This window comes from Mytilus californianus, unplaced genomic scaffold (assembly GCF_021869535.1).
Source record: "Mytilus californianus isolate M0D057914Y unplaced genomic scaffold, xbMytCali1.0.p SCAF_3, whole genome shotgun sequence".
NCBI lineage: Eukaryota > Metazoa > Mollusca > Bivalvia > Mytilida > Mytilidae > Mytilus > Mytilus californianus.
Genome location: NW_026262679.1, coordinates 20,277,688 through 20,302,744, shown reverse-complemented (window position 1 = coordinate 20,302,744; position 25,057 = coordinate 20,277,688). Strand labels below are relative to the sequence as shown.

General features: G+C 33.0%; 1 protein-coding gene across 6 annotated transcripts in view; it reads right to left on the bottom strand.

Moving 5' to 3' along the window:
* Positions 1-11,486: 11,486 nt before the first annotated feature.
* Positions 11,487-25,057, bottom strand: part of LOC127734088 (acetylcholine receptor subunit alpha-like) — a 43,950-nt gene continuing 30,379 nt past the window's right edge. For all 6 annotated transcript variants that reach the window (XM_052243713.1, XM_052243715.1, XM_052243714.1 and 3 more), the window contains exons 2-7: positions 21,093-21,210; positions 18,839-19,008; positions 18,097-18,141; positions 15,692-15,801; positions 13,040-13,575; positions 11,487-12,331 (exon numbers count right to left, since the gene is read on the bottom strand). In XM_052243713.1, the coding sequence (XP_052099673.1) occupies positions 11,763-12,331; positions 13,040-13,575; positions 15,692-15,801; positions 18,097-18,141; positions 18,839-19,008; positions 21,093-21,159 (1,497 nt within the window). In that variant the 5' untranslated portion in view covers positions 21,160-21,210 and the 3' untranslated portion in view covers positions 11,487-11,762. The remainder of the gene's footprint in view (positions 12,332-13,039; positions 13,576-15,691; positions 15,802-18,096; positions 18,142-18,838; positions 19,009-21,092; positions 21,211-25,057) is intronic.

The following is a 25,057-nucleotide window of genomic DNA, read 5'->3' as shown; positions in this document are numbered from 1 at the left end:
TTAGTTCGTATTTAAGACTTCGATTCAATCTGATTGATTGTTTTGTTATGTTTATGCTAACAGAAACTCCACATATATAGTATTGTGTTTATGTTTATTGTTTGTTTTTTTATACATATAGTTTTCTCAATACAAATACTAGCATATGAAACAAATCTTTCACGGTGTACAAAAGAAACGCGAACGACAATGTTTAATCTTCATTCAACTCGAAGTTAAACAAATAGTTGACCCAAAAAAAAACACAACAAAAATGTACAAGTTTTATTACGGTTATGATTGTTTTGAAACGCTATATATGCGGAGCTTCCGGGAGGCTTCGCCCCCGGTCCCCCTACCAGGGCACTGGGGGCCTTGAGCGGTCCCCAGACCCCTCGACCTTTAGTTTGTGATTCCACTTCATTAAGAAGATAGCTACGCCCCTAACATGATAGGTGTCTCCACACTTATAGTCAAAATGTCACAACCATGAATAGTACACAATCAGTAACTACAGCATGTACAGGCGATTATTCTGGTACACATGTATCTAAAAATCGGTAATTCATCATATCAGACGCTTTTTTTGGTATCTTAAATCTAAAAACATGTCGCTAGCGAGTTAGACACAGAAACATGAGGCTTGTATAGGGTATATTGGGATACGGGATATTTGCCATTTTAATTTTAGGGATATGGGATATTTGTTCTAAAATAAATGGGATATGGGATATTGGGGCATTTTTAGGGATATTGAATTTTGAAAATGAAAAATGAAAAAAATAATGTGAAAATTAAAAGTTAAGTACAGAAATATTTACATCTCACTTGATAAAATTTACTAGAAAAAGTTATTTAAGTGCTTTGTTGATTTTCATTGAGTTTTGTTATTATAAAACACCCATGCAACCACGCATCCCAAATTGCATGATAGGACCCAACACGTACTATTGATCACTATTTTAGTGTTTCGGCAGTTAAAGCTTGGGATTAGAGGCTCTGGCTTGGGATGGTCATTTTAGATGCATTATTTTAATATAATCGAATATGAAAATTATTCATGTATATATTGATATATTGATATTTTAATTCTTCGTCAATAGGTCTAGTTATTATGACAGATCTGCCATCATCAGGGGGTCAACTGTCAATTTTATGTTAAAGTCTTCAACTTTGATCTACTAAGCATATCTCCAACACAGTCCTACAACTAAGCCCAAGAAATCACATCAAAATGATGTTGGATTGAAAATCAGCTTATCAGATACACCACTTAGAAAACACAAAATTTTCAAATAAATTTGTCACTTTAATTATGAGTTTGTTTGTTAATGAATACCACATGTTTGGTTTTATTGATAATAGGTGGTAATTGTTGCATTTAATAGTAAATACACAACACTTATCAATATTTGTAAATGAAAATATTTAGTTAATTACAAATATAAACATGTAGTTCAAATTAAAAATAATAGGAAGACAAATTAAAATTTCAATTTTTTTTTAATCTGTAGGGAAATATAACATCACAAACTTTCCTTCATCCATTATAATATTTAATTTCAATGATTTGTTAAAAAAAATGTTTAAATAAACAAAATTTCAATTAATTTCATTGTTCCTGTCCTAGAGTGGTAAAACCAGAAACTGGACACATTGTGTACTATCATCTCTACTGAAAAGATACTAACTTTCTTTTGTTTTAAACATATCTGTCCCGTTATCAGCATGAGACGACAGATTTACGACTAAAAATTGAAAGAAGATATGAAATTTTCACTCTGAAGTGCTTAGATGCAAGACTGAACACTTTTATGTTTGCTATACGCAACTATTGGTGCAGCATTGAATATTTATGCACAATCTTCGTCAAACTGTTATAAATGCCCGTTAAACTGTAATAAATGCCCGTTTCTTTATTTTACGTATATATATATATATGGGTTATATTTAGTTATCAAAACTAACGGAATATTTTCTTTTTCCTTCGATTTATTTTGCTGTAATAATTCAGTACGGTCAATTGAAAAAGCATCAGTAATACTATCATCTATTTCGACGTTATCATAACCCCTATTTAATAATTTCACTTTGAAATTAGTTAAGATTGTTTATTAAATTGTTATGGTCATTTGTGTTTCTAATTTGCCGTATTGCTTCACCTTTAATAAATCCTCGGAATACATGCTGTGAGTGACAGCTATTTCTAAAATGTATTTCAAGGTCAAGAATGCCATGTGTTGTAAATCTTTGACCTTTAATTACATTTTGTCGTTTGAGATTTCATAGGTGGACTTCAATAAGGGGTTATAATTATTTGCTAGACGAAAAGAATCTGCAATTTCATCTGATGTTCCATCATATATTATGAATCCATCGTCCCTATATTTTTAACCTATAATATAAAATTAAACAGACCTAGAAAAAATCCTATTGCACGAGTTTGCTATCTATTTATATCTATATTTATGTTTATAAATCGCTTATATGACCGTCGGCAGTTTTCGGAGGTCAACTCGATAGTTAATTAGATGGCGTCTAGACTAAAATACACAAGAAACGATGAAACATATTATCGAGCCCATGCCTTGTAAATTGTTTATTTTATACTTTTTATAATTTGGATATATGTTTTAGTATGCTTTAAATCAAATATGAGAATTTGAGTCAAATCGATGAATATGAATTTGACAACCAATGCCTCTTTAAATGAATCTAATTGGCAGTAATGTTGAGTATTTAGCTGTCTTGTGACTTCTGTTATGTAGTCCAGTCTGTCTGAATTAACACAATTTGAATTGTTATCTGCCTTTTTTATTACTATTGTTTCATCATTTTTCAAATTGCGTACTTGCTATTCTTTCGCCCTTCGTAAGATTGGTTTTTTTTTTATTTACTAGAAAAGATAATTCAAACTTTGTTAAATCGATATAACTTTCCGACGTATGGCACGTAGAAGCAGGTTTATATCCTGTATTGCTATGAAATGAATGAAGGTAATTTTTGTCGAGCCTTCGACTTTTGTCGAAAAAGCGAGCCTACATTCCGTCGTCGTCGGCGGCGGCGGCGGTGTCCACAAATATTCACTCTGTGGTTAAAGTTTTTGAAATTTTAATAACTTTCTTAAACTATCCTGGATTTCTACCAAACTTGGACAGAAGCTTGTTTTTGATCATAAGATAGTATCCAGAAGTTAATTTAGTAAAAAAAAAAAAAAATCCGTATTTTACTTATAAATGGACTTATTTTTTCTGCCAGGAAATATAACATTCACTCTGTGGTTAAAGTTTTTAAAATTTTAATAACTTTCTTAAACTATCCTGGATTTGTACCAAACTTGGACAGAAGCGTGTTTATGATCTAAAGCTAGTATCTAGAAGGAAATTTTGTTAAAATTTTGTACCTGTTTTTCTGTATTTTACTTATAAATGGACTTAGTTTTTCTTCCAGTTAACATTACAAATAGTCTGCAGTTAAAGTTTTTAAAACATTTATTAGATTCATAAACTATCCTGGATTTTTACCAAACTTGGACAGAAGCTTCTTACAATCAAAAGATAGTATCGAGAGGAATATTTTTATTATTTTTTTTCCTCATTTTTGTTGAGCCTGCGATAACAGCAAAAGTAGGCGAGACACTGGGTTCCGCGGAACCCTTACAATTTTTTTCTTCATGACTGAACATATATCGACATCGCAGTTGTCTAGCAAATTCACTGTAGTCTTTTAGTATAGACATTTTTGCATTTTTGCTTGATGGCTTTGGTATAAATTTCAAGCCTTTCGCCAACAGGATATATTCCTGATTTGATAATTTGCGTTTGAATAGATTAACTACATGCTTTTTTGCATGTGCAGCTCTTTGCTGCATATTATATTCATTCCGTTCTTTATTTTCTTATTGTAGAACTGGATTTTTTGCTTTTTAGCATTTCTATTAAAACGACGTGTCATCTGTGAGTTCACATTGGGTGATTCTCTTAGCTACGTGCCTTTGATGAGCTCACATTTGGTGGCTCACGCTTATCTCTACAGTAACTATTAATTTGTTACAAACGCTTAGTTATATATTGGTTATTCCAGAGACATGTAGATTAAAATTTAAAGGTCTCTGGATAATTCTGAATGATTAACTTTTCGTTCTCTGTGAAAAAGCCCACATCCTACAACGCACAACATGTATTTACGAATGTTGTATACAAAAATGGGTTTGGGAATGAATTAATGATTTTTTGGGATATTTCAAAATAGTTTTAGGGACACAGGATATTTGTAAAAAAAAAATATTGGGATATTAGGGGTAAACATTATAGGGATATGGGATATTGGGACAAAAACTTAATGGGATGTGGGATATTGATACCCCCCCCTAAACAAGCCTCAAACATCGCATAGGTCAACCATTTCGTGATGGTGACATTAAAACTGATGTTGAGTATATTACAGTTGGATTTTTTATCACAATTTTGGGGCCAGGAGCACATGGTACCTGTTAATAAAGTCTGTATAGTGTGAACATGCATGAGCAAAACGTATTAATTGAAATATTTTACGCCATACGATAGGGCAGATGGTATGCTACCACTGAGAAATGGGAAGTTGACAAAGAGCAAACTTTTAAGGAAAGTCGAAATCATCGCATTTTCATAGATTCTAATCTGAAGTTGTCCGTTTGTATCAGTATTTCGAAAAGCTTCAAAAAATTAAGCAAACCTTCTAGGTTCGGTAATATCCTGAATCTGAAGTTCACTGGGATATACATGAGAAAAATAATTTTACAAAGAGTGCTGAGTCTGAAAAGAAAAATTAGAGAATGGAACTCTGTAATGAAAATTTCGCCTACTTGGATCAAGATATGTTTTGTATTTCATACCCGTTTCAAAATATTACCCCGGTATTATCACGATGAAGACAGACAACGAAACAATAGTTATCAAAGGTACCAGGATTATAATTTAATACGCCAGACGCGCGTTTCGTCTACATAAGACTCATTAGTGACGCTCAGATCAAAATAGTTATAAAGCCAAACAAGTACAAAGTTTAAGAGCACACTGTTAAGTTGATGTATTGGTTATTATCAAAGCTACATGGGTGTGTTGTCTCGTGTACAGCCTCTTCATATTTCGTGATTAACAAATTGTTACAGTATGTTTGAAGATCTGGAGTGGCTTCTTAGGACTAGACACTAGAACGTGTAAATCAACAGAGTAACACTCAATTTTCAGATTAAAGTAATTGTATAAAGAAGACATGACATCCTGGCAATACTCCTCTCAGCTCTTTATAACCTGCGTCGCCAAAGGCTGAAGCGTTTCTAGTAACCGCTCGACTCCGTCCGTCTGTCCGCCAGAAAAAAAGAAAGAAAACTTTCGTCAAAGTTTTCTTGGCTTCTATGAAACGGAATGGTTTGATATTTAGTCTGCAGCTTTAAAATGTTGAGTTGTAGCGAATGAACATTTTTTACATCTGCCAAGAATCCACTTCCTGTTTGCCGATAGTTTGACATTGTACAAGGAAAATGTTAAAGTTTTCTTAGCTCCTAAAGACGGGAATGATTTAATATTTTGTCTGCAGCTTTATAATGTTGAGTTGTAGCGAGTAAGAAATTTTACATGTCATGCATCCACTTCCTGTTTCCCGATAGTTTGAAATTTTACAACACTAATTGTATAAGGAAAATTTTATTCAAAGTTTTCTTGGCATCAGTGAAAGGGAATGATCAGTTATGCTCCAGTATACATATTACATCAATCAATTGCATACAGCGACGCAGGTCCACACCCGGTATTGGGTCTTGTTATTACTAGATTTTAATATAGTCAAGTGATTGATGTTCCTATATCATTAGTCACATTTGTTGTCAAAGGTATGTTGTTCCTATATTATTAGTCACATTTGTTGTCGAAGGTATGTTGTTCCTATATCATTAGTCACATTTGTTGTCGAAGGTATGTTGTTCCTATATTATTAGTCACATTTGTTGTCGAAGGTATGTTGTTCCTACATCATTAGTCACATTTGTTGTCGAAGGTATGTTGTTCCTATATTATTAGTCACATTTGTTGTCGAAGGTATGTTGTTCCTATATTATTAGTCACATTTGTTGTCGAAGGTATGTTGTTCCTACATCATTAGTCACATTTGTTGTCGTAGGTATGTTGTTCCTCTATCATTAGTCACATTTGTTGTCGAAGGTATGTTGTTCCTATATTATTAGTCACATTTGTTGTCGAAGGTATGTTGTTCCTACATTATTAGTCACATTTGTTGTCGAAGGTATGTTGTTCCTACATCATTAGTCACATTTTTTGTCGTAGGTATGTTGTTCCTATATCATTAGTCACATTTGTTGTCGAAGGTATGTTTGTCTTTTCGGCTTTTTCCTCATTTATTTGTTTTCATACTTTAATGTTATTGATTTGAATGAGGCCGTAAAAGAGGGAAAAGATACAATAAAAGACAATAAACAAATAAATAAGAACAGACGACACCACGGCAAACGGGGTCTCATTTTAACTAAAATTTATATAACTCGTGTGCAGTGTAATTACCTTGTATTCACTTTTTTCTTTGATATATGGTGATTACTTTGTATTTACCAAACCGCTGCTGTAGTTTAGATTGCATTAACTTTATATGCCTCTGGTGCACTGCAATCACTTTATATTAACTTTATCCACCTCTTGTACAGTGTAATTACTTTGTTTTAATCTATCCACTTCTGATGAATAACCTCGGCGGTCTTGTGATAGCGTCGTTGCCTCGAGTTTTGGAGGTCGTGGAAAATAACTTTGTATCAATTTTATCTTTTGTTGGTGCAGTTTAATTACTTTTGTATTTGAGTTACCTATTATGCAGTATAATACTTTGTATTTGATTTACCTATTATGCAGTATAATACTTTGTATTAACTTTATCTGCCTCGGGTGTATTGTAATTAATTTGTATTTTCTTGACTCTACTTCTGATGAAATCTTTTAACTATGTATTAACGTTATCTATTCTCCCATTTATTTGTATTGTGGTCCTGTCATGTGATGTTGTCGTTTTGGTGTTGTGTTTAACGTTGCCATAAAAGCGGGAGGTTTGGCATGCCACAAAACCAGGTTCAACCCACCATTTTTTTCTTAAAATGTCCTGTACCAAGTCAGGAAAATGGCCATTGTTATATTATAGTTCGTTTCTGTGTGTGTTACATTTTAATGTTGTGTTTTTGTTGTGTCGTTGTTCTCCTCTTATATTTGATGCGCTTCCCTCAGTTTTAGTTTGTAACCCGGATTTGTTTTTATCTCTATCGATTTATGAGTTTCGAACAGCGGTATACTACTGTTGCCTTTATCTAGCTATTGTGCAGTGTTATTAAGAAGTATTTGCTTTATCTACTTCGCATACAGTGTAATTACTTAGTATTTTACCTCTTTTGCAGTATAAGAAATTTGTATTCACATTGCCTACCTCTGGTTAAGTGTAATTTATTTATGTTAACTTTATATTTCTCCCTCGTAATGAAATTACTTGGTGTTTTACTGTATCTGATTCCCGTACAATGTTATCAAATTGTATTTACCATACCACTGGTGTAAGTTCTTACTCTGTATTTAAGTCAAATTAAAAAAAAAAAAGTTGAATACGTTTTATATACTTGAATCGCTTAGTTTTTAATTTACTATAAAAACAAGTGTACGTGAACTTCCTTATAAAGGAGAATTCTATATATTATCAAAATCTTCATAAATGTACTGCTTTTGAATTATTGTCTTCCCGTAGTCTAATTCGCCGATATTTTCCCGTATGTAGTGACCTTAACTACGACACCTCTCGTTAGAACTTCGGCCACCGCACAGCGCAAGTGCGAAGGGGAAATCGTGATGAAAGAAGTTAAACAAACGGGCACTGGAAGGTAAATAGTCATAACTGATTCGTAAAGAACAAATTAAATACATCAACTCATTTGACAACTTTTAAGGAAAATGGAAACGCTTGGGAAAAAATATAGCATTGCTCTATCAATTCACTTATTTTTCACCTGCTCCTCGTGCTTGCTCTTGTTGATTTTTTACCAAAGCCGGGATCCGGTAACCCTCGGCAACAAACTCAAACATTGATTAGCTTGGGATCAACAATCACTGAATGAAATATTAATTGTCGATAATATATTATAGAATCGCAATAAATATTAAAAAAGTGCATACAGGACTTAGTTTAGTATCTATGCAAACATTGGTTCAATAATTTTGACAACATTAAAATTACAAGAAACTCGTTTCTTATGACTTTAACTGAATCTACCTCTGGTGCAGTATTTTTACTTTGTTTGAAGTTTTCTTCTGGTGCAGTGTTATTATTTGTATTAACTGTTACTACATCTTGTGCAGTACAGTTACTTTGTTTTATTTGTATTCACTCGTGTTTGAACAGTCTCGGTGGTCTTCAAGTATCATGATCGCTACGACTTCGGGGGGTTGTTGGTTCGATCCCCGGCCTCGTCAAACCAAAGACTTGAATATTGGTATTTGCATGCTCTTATTCCACGTGACATGTTATCGTCCAGAACATGCATTTAATTTGCAACTGGACGTGAAACAGCCATCCATCACCATCATCATTAACCGCTAATTTCTCTACTTCTTTTACAGCCTTTATTCGCACCGAGTCTAGAAATTTGGAATACGTTTAACAGATACTATCAAAATCTGCTCGCAGCACCGAATTTCCTCAAGGCCGAAACATTAAGACAAATACTGACATTGTTTCTAAATTGGGACAGGCCCATTTACAAGTCAATGAGTCAAAAGTAGGTTTGTATCCAAGTACTAGTCCTATTACATTACAAATTGGGGCTAAAAGTACACAGTGTAACTTTTATGTCGCGAACAACGGCATAACAAAAGCATATTATTTAGCTTTGCGTCCATATAAAAATAAGACATAACACACACGTAGATAAACTGATATGTCTTGCCTGTCGGCATTGAATTCAGAAAATGACAATCTGATGGACAGCAACATTACTAATTAATTCAAAGTCGCTGTACCATGAACTAGTTGGCAGGGCCTCGAAATGATCAACAAACTGAGATGTACAGAAAGTTAAACTTTATAGAAATTGTCGTTGTCTATTGTAAGTAGTTCCTATCAAACTAAAGCAGATAACTCAACATTGAAAATTGGTATTTAACTGAAAGTCACTGGACCATCACCTACGGGGCAGGGAGTCGAAATAATCGTCAAACTAATATGAAATGACAGTAATGCAACTTTGTAGAAAAAAAAATCATTGATCTATTACAAGTAGTTCCTATCAAACTTTCATATGCAGAAAACTTAACATTGAAAATTGCTAATTAATTCAAAGTCATTGGACCATGACCTAGGGGGCAGGACATCAAAATAGTTGTCAAACTGATATGTACTAACAGTAATGCAACTTATGGGAAAATATCTTTGATCTATCAGAAGTAGTTCCTATTAAACTAACTTAAGTAGAAAACTTAACATTGAAAATTGTTTATTAATTGAAAGTCGCTGGACCGTGACCTAGGGGGCAGGGCCTCACAATAATCGTCAAACTGATATGTACTGATAATAATGCAACTTCATACAAAATATCATTTATCTATCACAAGTAGTTCGGAAAAGCAATACCTATGTCTCGCCTTCCGCGAATTTCGTCGCAGTTGAGACAAAAACTAAGTTGAACAAAGACAGACAACGCCATGACCAAATGGAAAGACAAACAGCAGTCCATTAAAAAATCGGTAGATTGAGCAAACGAACCTCACCAAAACTTGATGTGAACAGAGTAAGGTCAACAGTTCCTGATCCACTTATGAAACCTTTCATGTTACTCTTGAGAGTGATACAATATATTACCAACCAATATTTTATGATGTCTTGTTATCATGTACGGATCATCTACTAAAACAGGATTATTTATTTTTCAAAAAAGGCTACGAAAATACCTGAAAGAAATCAAGCAGGTATGAATGTCGCGAGTAAAAGATCGGCAGCCAGTGGACAATACACAAATAAAACATCGCTATTTAGTGGATAAAACAGTATCTAAATACAAAAATAAATTTAATAAACGACATCTGTGTTTTTTTTTTGTTTTTTTTTTTTTTGTGATTCTGTTGAATATACTGGTTTTACTATATATAATATTGGCTCACAACTAATCAAAGGATAAGAGAGTCATGTTATTTGCTTTCATGAGTACTATAAATAGTACTTGAATCAATGGTTTGAAGGTTTTAATAAGTCATTTTTATTATAGCATAAATACTTCTTACATACAATTGTTAGTTAGAATTAACTTTATCTCTAGTTATATACTCAAAGAAAATAGACAAGAAAAAGAACATACCAACAGACATAGTATGTTCACACTTAAATGAAGAATATAAAACATACACATAATTATGTTATGAAAGTACATTTTTATTCATAAATTATATGTTAAACATAATGATAATAACTCATGATTTTTCCACTTATAAATAGTCATTCTTGAATACCGTACGGTGACCTATGATTGTTAACTTCTATGTCATTTGGTCTCTTATGGAGAGTTGTCTCATTGGCAATCATGCCACATCTTATTTTTATATTGTGCTGTATCGCCACAGAATCTTGACTAGGGTATAGAAATATGGTCATCTGGACTTCACCAATTAGGCGGTAAAACCCTTGTTACAGGAGAGTGCCCGTTTGGCTGTGCAGGATGTATTAATTCGAATCAACGTCCAGTCGATATAGGAAATAAAAACGTAGGTCGCCAATCTTTTATTGACGTATTGTCGGTGGATACTGTTGTTTTATCCTGTATTGTCCCCTAGATCACGGTATTTTTTCGGGTATTGATTTTTTGCTATTTTGATAACGATGTTCTATTCGTGTATTTTTTTCTGGGTACAGTTGTTTATTTCTTGTACTGTCCCCTAGATATACGGTTACCGATGTTTTATTCGTGTAATGAGCTTATACAAAATATGTTTGGAATTTCAAACGACAAAACCACAGGTGCAAAATACTATAAAGTATTTATTGTTAATATATAATTCGTGTCTAATTTTTACGTGGTGTTGTCCGTTTATTTTCGAATTATAAGTTTGAATGTCCCTTTGGTATCCTTCGCCTCTCTTTTAGTACAATATTATTTCAACCATAGTGCTTCTTAGTAGATTTCATACAGCAACAGAAAAACCAAATATCACGCTAAGACTGAAATAAATATATGCGCATCTAATTGAATTTGATTTCTACAAGGGGCATCACAAATCGTCTTTCAAACAGAACAGATGTTCCAACCATTTTTAGTACTAAAGTAACTGTGGAAATATTCCAGTCGAATCTCGCTAAACAAATTCCTATTGGCAAGAAACGTATGTACTCCTTGAGTATCTACATTATATTATCTCCTTAAAACATAAGACCAAAGAAGAAGGTAAAACCCATGAGACAGAAACATGAGAACCAATTAAAGAACCACCGAAAATGCAATCTACAGGTTACTTATTTTAATTTAAAATGCAATAAGACAATTATCGACAACACGCTTGTCAATTTTTGTTTATTCAAATATATGTATGATGTTTTTAAGCAATGCTTGTACGTTATAAGCCTCTTTCTATAGGCTAGTAATGATTGGTGCTTCGCTTCTAACACATAGGCCGTATCAAATCGTTCATGAACATTCATTTCCTTGTCAAAAGGCACAAACAATATGCTTGTCTCTTCGAATCTCTGCGAAATTTTGTTTAGCATCTTGTTAGCAATTCTCATAAATGGACTTCCTTTCTCATTGGCAAGAAAATAAGGAGATATAAAGTACCAGTTAATGTGCCAATGAAAAACAGCCAAAACATGAATCTGTCGAGAACTGTTCCTGCTTCTTGCCATTGATTCCGTAGATTTATTTCTCTGTCTTTTTCTTCTTCTCTATCTATCAGGTTTTGTAATGTTTGTAATACTAGTTCTTGAAATTTCTCAGTATTTTCCTGTGAAGTGTTGTATGGATTTGGCGGATTTGAGTTATTCACTTCGTTTTCACCTTTAACGAAAAGTATGCTATCACAGACTCGTGTAGTTCCGTTAATCATTGGCAATTTTCGGAAACTTCCATTTCCTGTATAAACTGTTTCAACTAAATGAGTCTGCGACGGTTTTGGTTGATATGGTATATGATATAGTTTCATACACATTAATTTTGACAGAAACGTCACAACCCTTTTAAAACAAATTGGAAGCGGCACTGGATCGTGCATTCCCTTCATATAAATATTTGACACAAGGACGGAAAATATTATAGAACAAGAAGTAAAGGACATGGCGGTGATCAGATAAACTCCTGGAAATAAAAGAAGAAATGTCATTTCATTTACCTTTTTAAATATTTCAAGAAATGCTGAGAGAAATTTGTAGTAAACAAGTTGCTGTCTCATTAAGGTTTATCTATCAATCTCCTTTATCAATAGGAATTAAATTTGTTTATGAATAAAAAGATATGTAGGCTAGGGTGAATATACGACATTGAAACATGCAAAACACAATTTAACTAAAAATGACCGTAGAGGACCTCATACTCGTGAACGTCAACGCTAGTGTAGTTTCTATGTCACATGTAAAGCTGTAAATCGTCCCTAGTAGATAAGATGTTTAAAACATGTTTGCCTATTTTTGTCTTGGTGATTTAATTCGACTTCTTACTAGTAGTTAACTACAAATTTATGACTGAATTGAATATGTTTATTTATTTTTAAGTGTACACATTTTATGTTTTAAACTAAATACGGTGCTTTACCTCTTGTTGGTTCATATATAACAGTTGTGACAGTATTATTTACTCTTACGATTATTAATAAAAGATTACATAGTGAACATACGCTAGTATATAGTTGTAATATAAAGCAATAGATTAAAGCCAATCTTATATGTATCTTTTATGTTTCCAACTGGACGTTAAGCAACCAACAATCAATCTATTATTTATACTCTGTATGTAAAGTGTACTTTTAAAGAAGACAGACCTATTTTTATTCTATTTTAAAACACCTACCAAGTAGTGGGACATAAAATGATGTGGCTGGAGTATTCTCAGCAATAAGTAACATAAACACTGAAAGTGAGAGCAATACTGTCAAACCAAGGGTTATCTTCTCTCCACTGTCTGGACGCAGCCAGAATCCAAGTAATGTCAAGGACGCTAACATGGCTGACGGAATAATCACATTGTACATATAGTACGTGGTCCTGCGACGGATATGGATATGAAAAGTAACATCAGGAAACGGTGTCGGACAACATGGATAGATAACAACGTTTCGAATAGCTTTTGTGTCAATAAGCTTCCATTCCCCATTTTCTACATAATTAGACAAATCTATATCCATAGATCTATTTGTAACATCAACCTGGAATCCATCATACAACCAGGAACCCATCTTCAACTTGCATATTTGGTCATCAAATGGAAAGTATGTTATATCCATTTGGCAAGTACTACGAAATTTCACTATAGGAGGCCAGAAAACGTTTCCCTCATGTCCGACCATTGCTAAAGATTCCATATATTTGTTTGTGTAGTCATTGGCACTGGAAGATAAAAACAAATAATACAGAAAGTAGTTCATATATAAAACAAATCGGTAAATTAGTAATTAAAGCGGACTTTAAATAGGATAATTAAAATTCACTCCAGACGGCAGTGACGTAGTCAGGTGGATACAAAAAAAAAAAGAAAAGAAAACAGAAAATTGTAAGGTTATTCATTAACTGCTTATTCCTAATGTAGAAAGCACTCGCGGACAAAAAGTTGAAGTCTTAAACGCTGAAAGACCGACCGATAAACACACTAAAAACTTCACCAAGACACGCACTCAATGAATATTAAATAAATATCTTTAAAATAAACAATATCGGTACTACAGCAACATTCTCAAACATTATTTTTGATTTTACCTAATTCGAGATTGCTCTGACGTCTGACGGAATTTTTAGGACTTGGTGGGTGACGTGGGACATTAGAGAGCAGTCCATATCGAAAACACGTGAATTGCCGACACAGAAATAGGGTGGCAAGTTTCTGTTTCTAAATAATAATAGATTCATTCAAAGTGTTAAAATTTTCTATATAAAACTTTTTTAACTGTCCATCACTAAGTCACCTGGGCTCTTCTCATCCGGTTGGAGACCCTATGGTAAAGAAGAGTTTCCATTTGCCTGTGCATGATTTTTTAATACGCAGCCACGTCCGATCGTCATAGGGGCGTTAAATGCTTCAGATACAGATAGAGAGAGTGCAGGGGCGGATCCAGCCATTTATAAAAGGGGGTTCCTAACCCAGGATAAAGGGGGGGGGGGGGGTTCAGCTATATGTCCCCACTCAAATGCATATATCGTCAAAAAAGGGGGTTCCAACCCCCGGAACCCCCACCCCCACCTAGATCCGCCACTGGAGTGTCAAGCCCCGTTAGTTTAAGAATACTTGAAACAACTCGTCGGGATCTCCATAGATGGTCTGTTGTCAGAAAATTTGCTATTCTATCTTCCATATCTTTTTCAGTGGCAGCCAGAATTTCCCTCCAATATTCTCAGTTGAACCAATTTTCAGAACCTATACCTGTTTTTAATTTGTTCACGTCTTACATATCCATGAAATACTTATCATTGGACGCTAAGCAAACAAAATTCCATCGATCAATCTGATTATACTTTCTATATCAGAATGTGTCATACATATATGTGTTTAGTAATTATCAGGATTTGGTTGACTGTAGTTGAATATCTGTGTCATATATGTTCACTGATGTGTTCCAATAGCCCGCAATCCAGTCCTCCTTTAAAACTATCCCCTAGTGCGACTTCTCATATGATTTGTAGATGACAAGACCATGACGACACCTACCAGTTGTTAAGCAGGAACTGTTTCCCTTCTGGCGCACCTGCTTTCATCCCGAAAGTTTTATAAGGGTACGTATTGCTTTTGCTTTTGTTTCCTGAGAAACTTTCCTCTGTTGGGGTTTTTTATTGTTATTTGCTGTTTACATATGTAAGTGTCGTGTATATTCTTTGTCTTGAATAACTGTGCTTATCCTGTCGTGTATAAGCTAAGGGTCAAAGAATGTATAAGTCCGATGGTAATAAATTTTGGAATCTATGAGAGTGAGACAGGAGACTACCAAACAGCTACGGTATAATGCCTTGTCGACCATGTTGGTTTACCTCTTTTCTGTGACGCCTTGTCAATTAAGTCGCAACAACTTTTTACCAATAAAATTCATTATTAATCAAAACTGTGATATAACATATTAAACCATTTAAGTTTCCATAACAGGGGCTATACAAGTATGCTTTACACGAAGTAATGTAATCTAAATTCTTTATTTCGAATGTTCACTCCGTTTAAATTTGATTTTAACATTATGAAAAAATGTGCTAACTAAGCTCAATCGCTAAAAACTTCAATATTTTCCTCGAAGGGACTGATTCTCAGAAAATATATTAATTCATACAAGCAAATACTACTCGGCACCACTGTGTTGTACTTTACTTAGTCTTTAACGATTTTAACAAGAACCTGGTACAGATTAGGTAACCGTCTTTAATTACGGATCATGCAACTTTTCATCGACATTTTGCAGCAGATGTTAGCTCATTTTTCTATACTAGTTGATTAGATAAGTGACTTAATAAAAACGAACAACTGTACCTGTTATAGAGTATGATGTCAGGTCTCCATAGTTTCGTACAAGGTATTCGGAGCAACTCTAGCCCGTTATAATCAGCTGGATCCCAAAGTAGCTTTTCATCTTTCCATTCCTATCATATTCAAAGGCGTATCAATCATAATCATAAAATTTACAAAGACTTCATTAAATATACATGTACTGTAAAAGTTAACAAGATCGAAGATTTGTGTTCATTCAATTTTTTTTTATCTGATAAAGGCAATTTTGAAAGAAAAAAAAATTTCGTGTAAGATTAATCATGTAAGATGATAACATTCTGTGCAAATTAGACGTCGGAGGCAAACTATACACCCTAGTACATTTAAAGTTTAACATTTAAACCAAAAGAAAACTGCAGCAGGTGTCTTTCCTTAGTATTTGGTATTCATTGGAACTGATATGATATGAACACGTGACAACAACATCATTACAATTTTTTTATACTTGGATATACAAGTATACATGGTATATATGAAAAGAATATCGGTTTTGTTTCTATTTTTTCACTTGACCGTTGCTAGAGGAACCTTGAGTAAGATCAAAACAACCTATATATATATATATATATATATATAAACAGTTTTATCACAAATCGGAGGAATAAATCTTAAACACAATACAATTAACACAACACAATTAGATTTGTTTGTACGAACTTTGCGATAAGCTGCAACAGTTTCATATCAGAAGCTGGATAACTGCAGGCGCCTGATGAAGCTAGTTTGTTTAGCAAAATATAGCGTGAATGTAAATGAAATACAACAAGTATTTTATAACACTCTTTAATCGTGGAATATTTATGTATTACTATTATATAAGTGGGACTTTTTGATTTTCATCAATAACCGCTACAGTTAAATGGACCAATAATCATCACGGATTCCCATTCAATTATGATAATAATACTGTGTTCCAAAAGCAAATACAGCTTATAGGATATATACAATGTTTGACAAATTATTTATACATGCACCATATCACATAAACAGACATATAATGAAATTTTAAATACATCTCTATCTATGCTACTAAAATGACGAGGTCCAATTTGTTAGCCGGCATGACGTAAAACGAAGAATCAAAGAATTCGACTTTATATATAACTGAAACTCACAAACTGTATAATATGTGACTGATATTTCTGACGTTTATTATTTCTGTGTTTGTTAACGCTATACAACTTGTAAATTGTATATTTATGCATACTATACCGATGAACTGTATTGTTCAAAGTAATAAAGAATTGAATTGAAAACTAATATAGGACAAAGGTGTTGATTAAAAATTACACCATTCTAGGCCCTTTTGTTTTCCACATAATTAATACATGTAAAACCAATAATTAACAAGTTCCGGGTCGAATCCGATACCGATACCATTAGTATATGTCACATGTAGTTTCCGGTTGTAGTAAGAAAACTAGGACGGGTTCAAACAGAGAGATGTGAAAGCAGAGAAAACTGTGCACCATATAATCAGCATGACTTTATCGTTGACAATACGAATACTAAAAATCCAGGCTAAAAGTAAGGCGTAGGTACTTTAATTCAGTCGCGGACCCGCGATGTCGCGAGTGTGTTCTATTTTTTTTTAAGATTAAATCACTCTTATATATAGTGAAGTAATAAATAATTACATTACATGTATGTTTCACGATAATCCGTTAGTTTGATTGGCTAACACCAATCGCGCGTCATTCAAAAATTAACCTTCATTTCAAAATGAATGTTACATTCGTGATGACACGTGCTTCAACAAAAAAGTGCACAGGTAATTAAAAGAAAAACTTGTTAAAACTTTTTTTTTATGGTCTTATCAGCATAAAAATGTAATTATAAGAAATGAATGCTTCTTTTTGTAATTTTATTGGGATGTAAAAGTGTTGAACGTGCACACATTTTTAGAATGAAACGCTTCCGCGCTTCATACAAAATGTGCTTCGGTCAACACTTCTACACCCCAATAAAATTACAAAAAGAAGCATTCATTTCTTAAGTAAAACGCAAAGTTTGACATACAGAAACGGTCCAAAATTAGCAGCAACATTTAAATCACGTAGTTTCTTAGCTAATTTTAAGTATTGCATTACATTGTACACTTTCTCGATGTACTGAAGCCTTTGCAGTGCATTTTTTGTCGATGTTTTATTGTACAATTTTGTATTACCCGGCTTAAGTTTTTAAAGTTATGTTGTTTGTTTTTGTTTTTACATCTGTCGTTGTCAGTTTTATAGTTCCTTTGTCTTGTGTCATTATCTTCAACAAACTCTCGTTGTCGTCGGAATGAGACTTATATCTGTATTGTATTTCTTCACGTTTTGCTGGTCCCTATATCTTGTTCAGAAAGACATTTAATTATCTTACTTTTCGTACTTAAATGTACATACCTGATCAAGCCATATGTTCAGAACTAATACTTGATTTTTTTCATCCTGTAAATAGATGTATCCAAATATATACAAATTTCGTGAAAAATAAGGTTTCAACTTTGATATGAAATAAATATAAAAAATATATATTTTAAAGAGCAATAAGTAAAATGCCAAGTGACTATGCATACCATTCAAAGTCAATGTTAAAACAAGTAATCCACATTCTTTATGTGCCTGTCCCAAGTCAGGAGCCTGTAGTTCAGTGGTTGTCGTTGGTTCATGTCTGTCATATTTGTTTTTCGTAAATTGTTTTGTTATAAATTAGGCCGTAAATTTTCTCAATTGAGTTGTTTAATACTTTTCATGTCGGGGCCTTTTATAGCCGACTATACGGTATTGGTTTTTTCTCATTGTTGAAGGCCGTACGGTTGCCTATAATTGCTTACATCCACTTCATTTGAACTTTGGTGGATAGTTGTCGCATTGGCAATCATACCACATCTCCTTACTTTTATAATCTACATGATTGTCAAACATCATTTGGTTTTAGTGTGATGTTGGTACTTATTTAAACTGCTGCAGCAATCTAATTTTGGTCTTTTCGAAGATATTCAGGAAGAGAGAAAGACACAACTTAAATGTTGTGAATTTTAACACATCAACTGATTATAAATGTATTATTTTTCTGCAGTTTGTTGTTTTCTTTTAGGATGACCTGTATATTTGACCTTCTTATTAACTGAAGATCTCTACTTACAACATCAAACAGCTGAGTTAATGTTATTCCCAGTCGTACAACAACCGGATGTGATGCATTGAATACAGGTCTGGTCTCGCTACTGTAATGTTTCATCAAAACAGATAATAATCTTTGTTCATCTGTCATGAATAATCTTTCTTCATCTGTCAAATTGTGTCCTTGGATAACTGGATATAAAAATACAATAAGTGTATGCATTGAGTTAACCAGTTTTGTGAACTTGTATTCGAAAATTCCATATTTTTGTTGCGTTATCTTTGAATGGATTGCTATTTATAAACGAGTGAACACATGTAAAACTTTTTACACATTAGATGGCAAATGAACGTCAATTATTTCAGAATTAAGATTTTTTTTAATCTGTTTGTCATCTGTAGAAATAAGAACATGTTCAGAACGAAAACAAAATATGGGACATTAGCTGTCATTTAGACAAAAAGATAAAATACGATTTTTTTTTATTCAACCATTTATAAAAGCAGAATAATGAAATAGTACTCGCTATTAGCAGTCAGTTAGGTTTAATTTGGTCAAAATAAGATCGAAAACATCGCAAATGTATTATTGACTTGCAAGTCAATAATTCAACCTCAGTTGAACCTGTATTCAAATAACCCCAACTTGACCTCTAGCTGAAGATGGGTTACGCATGCCCGAACCGTGTTCAGTTATTAAATGAAAAGAATGTCAACATTGAAAAGTGAAACAAAGGAGCCACCATAAAAAAAAAACATTTCTTTGACCGATTCGGCCAACAAGAAATCATTCATATCCAGATAAAACGATGTTTTACATTTTTTGAATCTATGACATGATATCATTAAAAGACCTGGAAAAAACTCCACGTGCTTCTCGATCTATTTATATTTATATGTTTATGTTTATATCGGGTCGAATGATTATCGGCAGTCTTCCGGGGTTATCTCGGTGGTTAATTAGATGGCTTCTAGTCTAAAATACACACGAAATGCTACGAGTCCATGCATTGTTAATTGTTTCTTTTGGATTTTTTTGTAATTTGGATTTACGTTTCAGTATGTTATGAATCAGATATGAGAATTTAAGTCAAATCGGTGATCATGAATTTGACAGCTAATGCCCCTTTAATAAACACTAGATAAAATTAAAAATCACAATGATAAAAACAAAGCATGAGAACAACACTGTTATTGTTGATCTTTTTGTCTTTTGTCAATGGGGTTATCTTTCTGTCAGTTTTTCTTTTTATTTATTTTCTTTGATGGGACAATTTGTATTTTCGGTCACCGGGTTTTCCTATTTATTTCCAACGTTTGTTTCTGTCATAAGCCCTCGGCCTAAGTCAGTTAAATAATGGCAATCGCTGTTTTGAGAATATTAATTGTTTGTCCCTGTCTTTTCCTTCTCCTTAAGGTGTTTGGTTAATAGAAGCTGTTTTTAAGATGGAAAAAAAAATGTTTGTAGCATTATCAAACTTCTGGAGTTGCTAGATGTAAGAGGTTGATGGGTTTAGAGAAACTTGAGGGATACTGGACCGTTATTTCGAAACTTTGTGTAACTGTGGGGATGATTAACATTTATTAAAGAGCTTAGTGTAACTTAAGGGATGCTGGAACATCTTTCTGGCGTCTATTTTATTTTTATATTTTGGATGTATCATAAATATTTTTACAATTATTTATTGTGTAAAAGTTTCTATTTTAATTTTGAATAGAAAGAATATTAAGAAAAGAATAATTGTATAAGGATTTCATTTTTGAGGGGGGCAAGTAATTACGTCATCCCTGCTTTTTACTAGACCGATACGCTGGGCTGGATTTTTTTACGTGCAAGTTCACAAGGTAACCGTCAACAAGAAGACATGTCATCCTACCTGGACACATTATTCTGACTCAGATCCGATTCTTATCCCTAAATTGAGCGTGCTTAGTTGAGAGGCGGAAATTGTAAATTTCCTAGTCTTAGTTTTACACTTGCTGGGTATCGAACCCACGACCTCAAGGCGACGAGCAATCTACCTCAGTTGGTGACCAAACTGGCTAATGAATCAAAATTTAATGAAAATTATTTTTGTGAACACTCTGCTTAATGTATTGGAAGGATTATTAAGTAAACTGAAACTAGATCCGCTTAAATAAAAAGCCTACGATGAAAATGCGTTCAACTGTGAAAAGTGGCGAAGAATAACATCCAAAACGGCTTTAAGCAATTTGTTTGTTACAGTACATCTAATTACCTAATTGAATTTGAATAATGATATATAAAAACTTACCTGAATGAACTAAACTCTGAAGTAATAACAGCAGAAAAACTATAGAAAAGGCTTCGTCACATCTCATTTTCTACAGACATAATACTCCAAATGTATATATCTTGTTAGATTCTTCTTTCTGAAATAGAAACACAGTTTAATTATCATTAGGAGTTATCAATTAACCTCTGATAAGGGGATATATTCTTAAGCAGCATTAAGTTCATGTAGCTATAACCTTTCAGTAGTAATTACATGGTTCATTGAGCGTTACACGGCAGGTTACATTCTACTATTTGATAATAGCAACAACACATCCTACTATTGCTGAGATAAGTCTTTCGTTTATTCAAGATCAGTTAAAGAGTTTACCTTCATGTGTACAAACGAATTTTTCAGGGTGTTCGGTTTTTTTTATAAATGTAAAGATTTTTTTAACTCATTTTTTAGTTTTGCTTTGGGAGAGAAAAACGTGGTAAGATAATTATTTTTCTTGTTTAGATTTTCAACTGACTTCGGAAAGAACAATGTGGTACAATGATAACTAATTTCGCTTAGATTTCGATCTAATTTTCGGCTTCACTTCGGGAAAGAAAAACGTGGTAAAAGAAGAGTAATTTGGGGTGCTTAAGATCTCAACAAGTTGAATTACAAACTTATATCTGTTTCATGCAAGAAATCATGCGGCAAATCATATTATAAACCACAGAGTGGCAAATTTAGTGAATTTTGTGATTCTTGTTGACGTTAACCATACATGCATGCTTATAATAAAAGGTTTGGTCAGAAAAAGAAGTATGAAACACATAACGATAAATATAATAACAAAATCCAGACTTAAGCCAAGTAAGTATTAGAATTTAAACCTAGAGTTGGTAAAATATATAAACTGCGGATGTTTAAAAGACTTTACCGGATAAATCATGTCACTGCTGAATTATTAATCAAGTTTTTGTAATGTCAATCATAATCAAATACATAGATTAACAAATAATACGTAATTACTTCATCTGCTTAAATGCCTTTATACCTGAATGGTAGCATGATGATTATTCCATAAATTTTAAAGCCTATCTGAAAAACAAGGTCCCCATTGCGAACCTAAGTTTACAACTGAACCCTTTAGGAAATATATATTAACGCATTCTTCGTTGAAACCACTTCACAGACTTACTGGAATTTTCATCTAATACATTATCGAAATACTATATATAATAATGAATCTTGTAAAGTTTGTGAATTTAATACTAATCTGAAGACCGTCAACACAGAACACAGTTTACCATTGTGGAAATACGTATACTGTGAAAAATACACGCTCATTGGAGCCTCACGTTATAACATTTTTTTGCTTTTTAAATCAAAATCGTGAGTAATAAGAGTCGAGAATTGTTTAGGCTTAACCTGTTGCTCAATTCATTTAATGTTTGTAAATAGACTACTGAAAGTGAAATATAAAGAGTCAATTTCCCTTTTATTTTCTTATTTTTCTTTTTAATTCTTTTGTAATTAGTTCGACAGAGAATTAAGTGAAATTCGATATCGCACATCTCTGACATCTCTCTCATCTGGTAAACGTCTGGTTCTGTAAAACGTGCAACGTATCTATATTATTTCTGGAGACAAAAGATTTACAGACAAATACAATAATAAATATTTATGTACACCTTGATATGAAATACCCTTGCATTATTCATTCATATCTAAATATAATAAATGCTTTTGATCACACGAGCCTTGATCCGGATATATTGAAAAGCAATAATTATTAATTTACATGATGTATATGATAAAAGTTGAAATGATAAAGAAATCAAACCGCTGTTTGCAGATAGTACATGGAATTTATTTGTCCAGATAGTATCTAGAATTCTTTTTTTTTGTTTTTGTAAACAATAATATTATTTGATGATAATATCGGTAAATTCTAATTTTTTAATGCGATCTTCACTTCGAGTCCGGTATATTTCACATCACAAGTGTTAATTCATATATCATTTAGATATGCTGAAATCATATAATGTCAATCTATTGTATGTTATGTGGTCTGTTTTATATGATGTTGCATAATATCTTAGAGTCATTGATTAAATCAACACAGGAATGCACTTTTAATTTTTCATTATTCAAAATGCAACATATTGTTTTTGCAGTAATTTCTGATATTCATCTTTCTTAGGACATAAAGTGCATGCATGACTCATCAGTGGCGCTCATATCAAAAAAGTTAAAAAGGCCCAATCAAGTACGACGTCAAAGAACATTGAGGACCAAAAGTCTGACAGGTTTTGCCAAATACAGGTTGTGTAATCTGTTCTTGGGAAACAGTTAATTTATATCTTGTAATAAGAAATCAGGTTAATTGCAAAGAAACACTAACCCGAGAACACAGTTATTTCGTAGTGCATTTCTTTTAGACAATACATTTGAATTAAAATAAAATCGCAGGAAAAAGATTTTTACAGTTAGTGTACTACTTTGGGACAAATAATAGCAAATTTATAGAAACTCTACCAGCTCTAACTCAAAATATGGACAATTCTGTGTTAAGGGGGACTATAATTCAGTTTGGCAGCTTTAGACATTCGAATTTTTGACCTTTTTTAACTGGATCAAATCACTACTTTACCTGAAAATTCATAATCCAATTTTTTAACATGAAATTTCATCCCCCTACTTGACATTGTATGCATAAAATATAAAAAAATGAATTTGGAAGGTGTATGAAAAAATTTTGCAAGTTATAAACTGTTCACACTAGGGACTATCAAATATATCTATATATATTCCAAATGAGCTGGCAGGAACAGACAACATTTGCCATATCGATACCTGGCCAATGATTGGATTATGACACCTGCATTTTTGACAAAGATGAATATATATATATATAGGCATATCATAGTTTGTATGACTCGAAAGTGGTCCTTCCTCATTTTAATTTTTTCACAAATATATATCTTATTATCTTTTAACTTTTTGAACACCAGATTTCAATAAACAACTGTCCCTATTAACTTTGATGTTTATCTAAAATTGTGATGCATTTTATTAGTTCCTTTATATCAAAGGTTTATCCAGAAAAATTCTTCGAACTCCGCATGAATATAACTTTGATGCAATAAATGTTCAAATGTGTTATATTCACAAATACTAAAGTTGAAGACTTACGTATTGGTTTAGTGAAGCTTTATTCTTTTAAAGTACGCCTTATTAAAGGTACTGAACCTTTTTTGAAAGAATTTCACAGTTCTAGGGGTGTTCATGTGTTAATTTATTACGATTGATTAATCCTTCGTAAATAGCTTTTAAACTCCTTTGAGGGCTGCTGTAATGCGAGTTTAATATTACAAATCAATGTTCGACCTGAATTATGAGGTAACAACGTACGATAATTTTGTTCTTATAGTCCTTATTTTATGTTTACTTCAAACATTCTCTGTGTGATCTCTCAATAATGATCACTTAAAGACATGATATTTACTTCACATATACATCAGCATTTAAATTAAATAAACCTGTTGACCAATTCGAAAACAATAAGGAAACATAGATCATTATGTCGTCTTATACACCTGGTGGTTTATTACATTTAAGCCATTTAATGCCTGATACAAATGTAATAGCAAATATTTCATATATATTTTAAAAACATAATGTCTTACAAACTAATGTTATAAAACCATTGGAGGCGTGAACACATTACACTCCCTTAGGCCAAGTTTACCTTATGTGGCGAAAACATTACACTCCCTTAGGCCAAGTTCGCCTAATGTGGCGAACACGTTACACTCCCTTAGACCAAGTTCATCTCATATTGTGAACACGTTACACTACCTTGGGCTAAGTTCACCTCATGTGGTGAACACGGTACACTCCCTTAGGCCAAGTTCACCTCATGTGGCGAACACGTTAAACTCCCTTAAGCCAAGTTCACCTTAAGTAACGAACACGTTACACTCCCTTAGGCCAAGCTTTTATGAGGC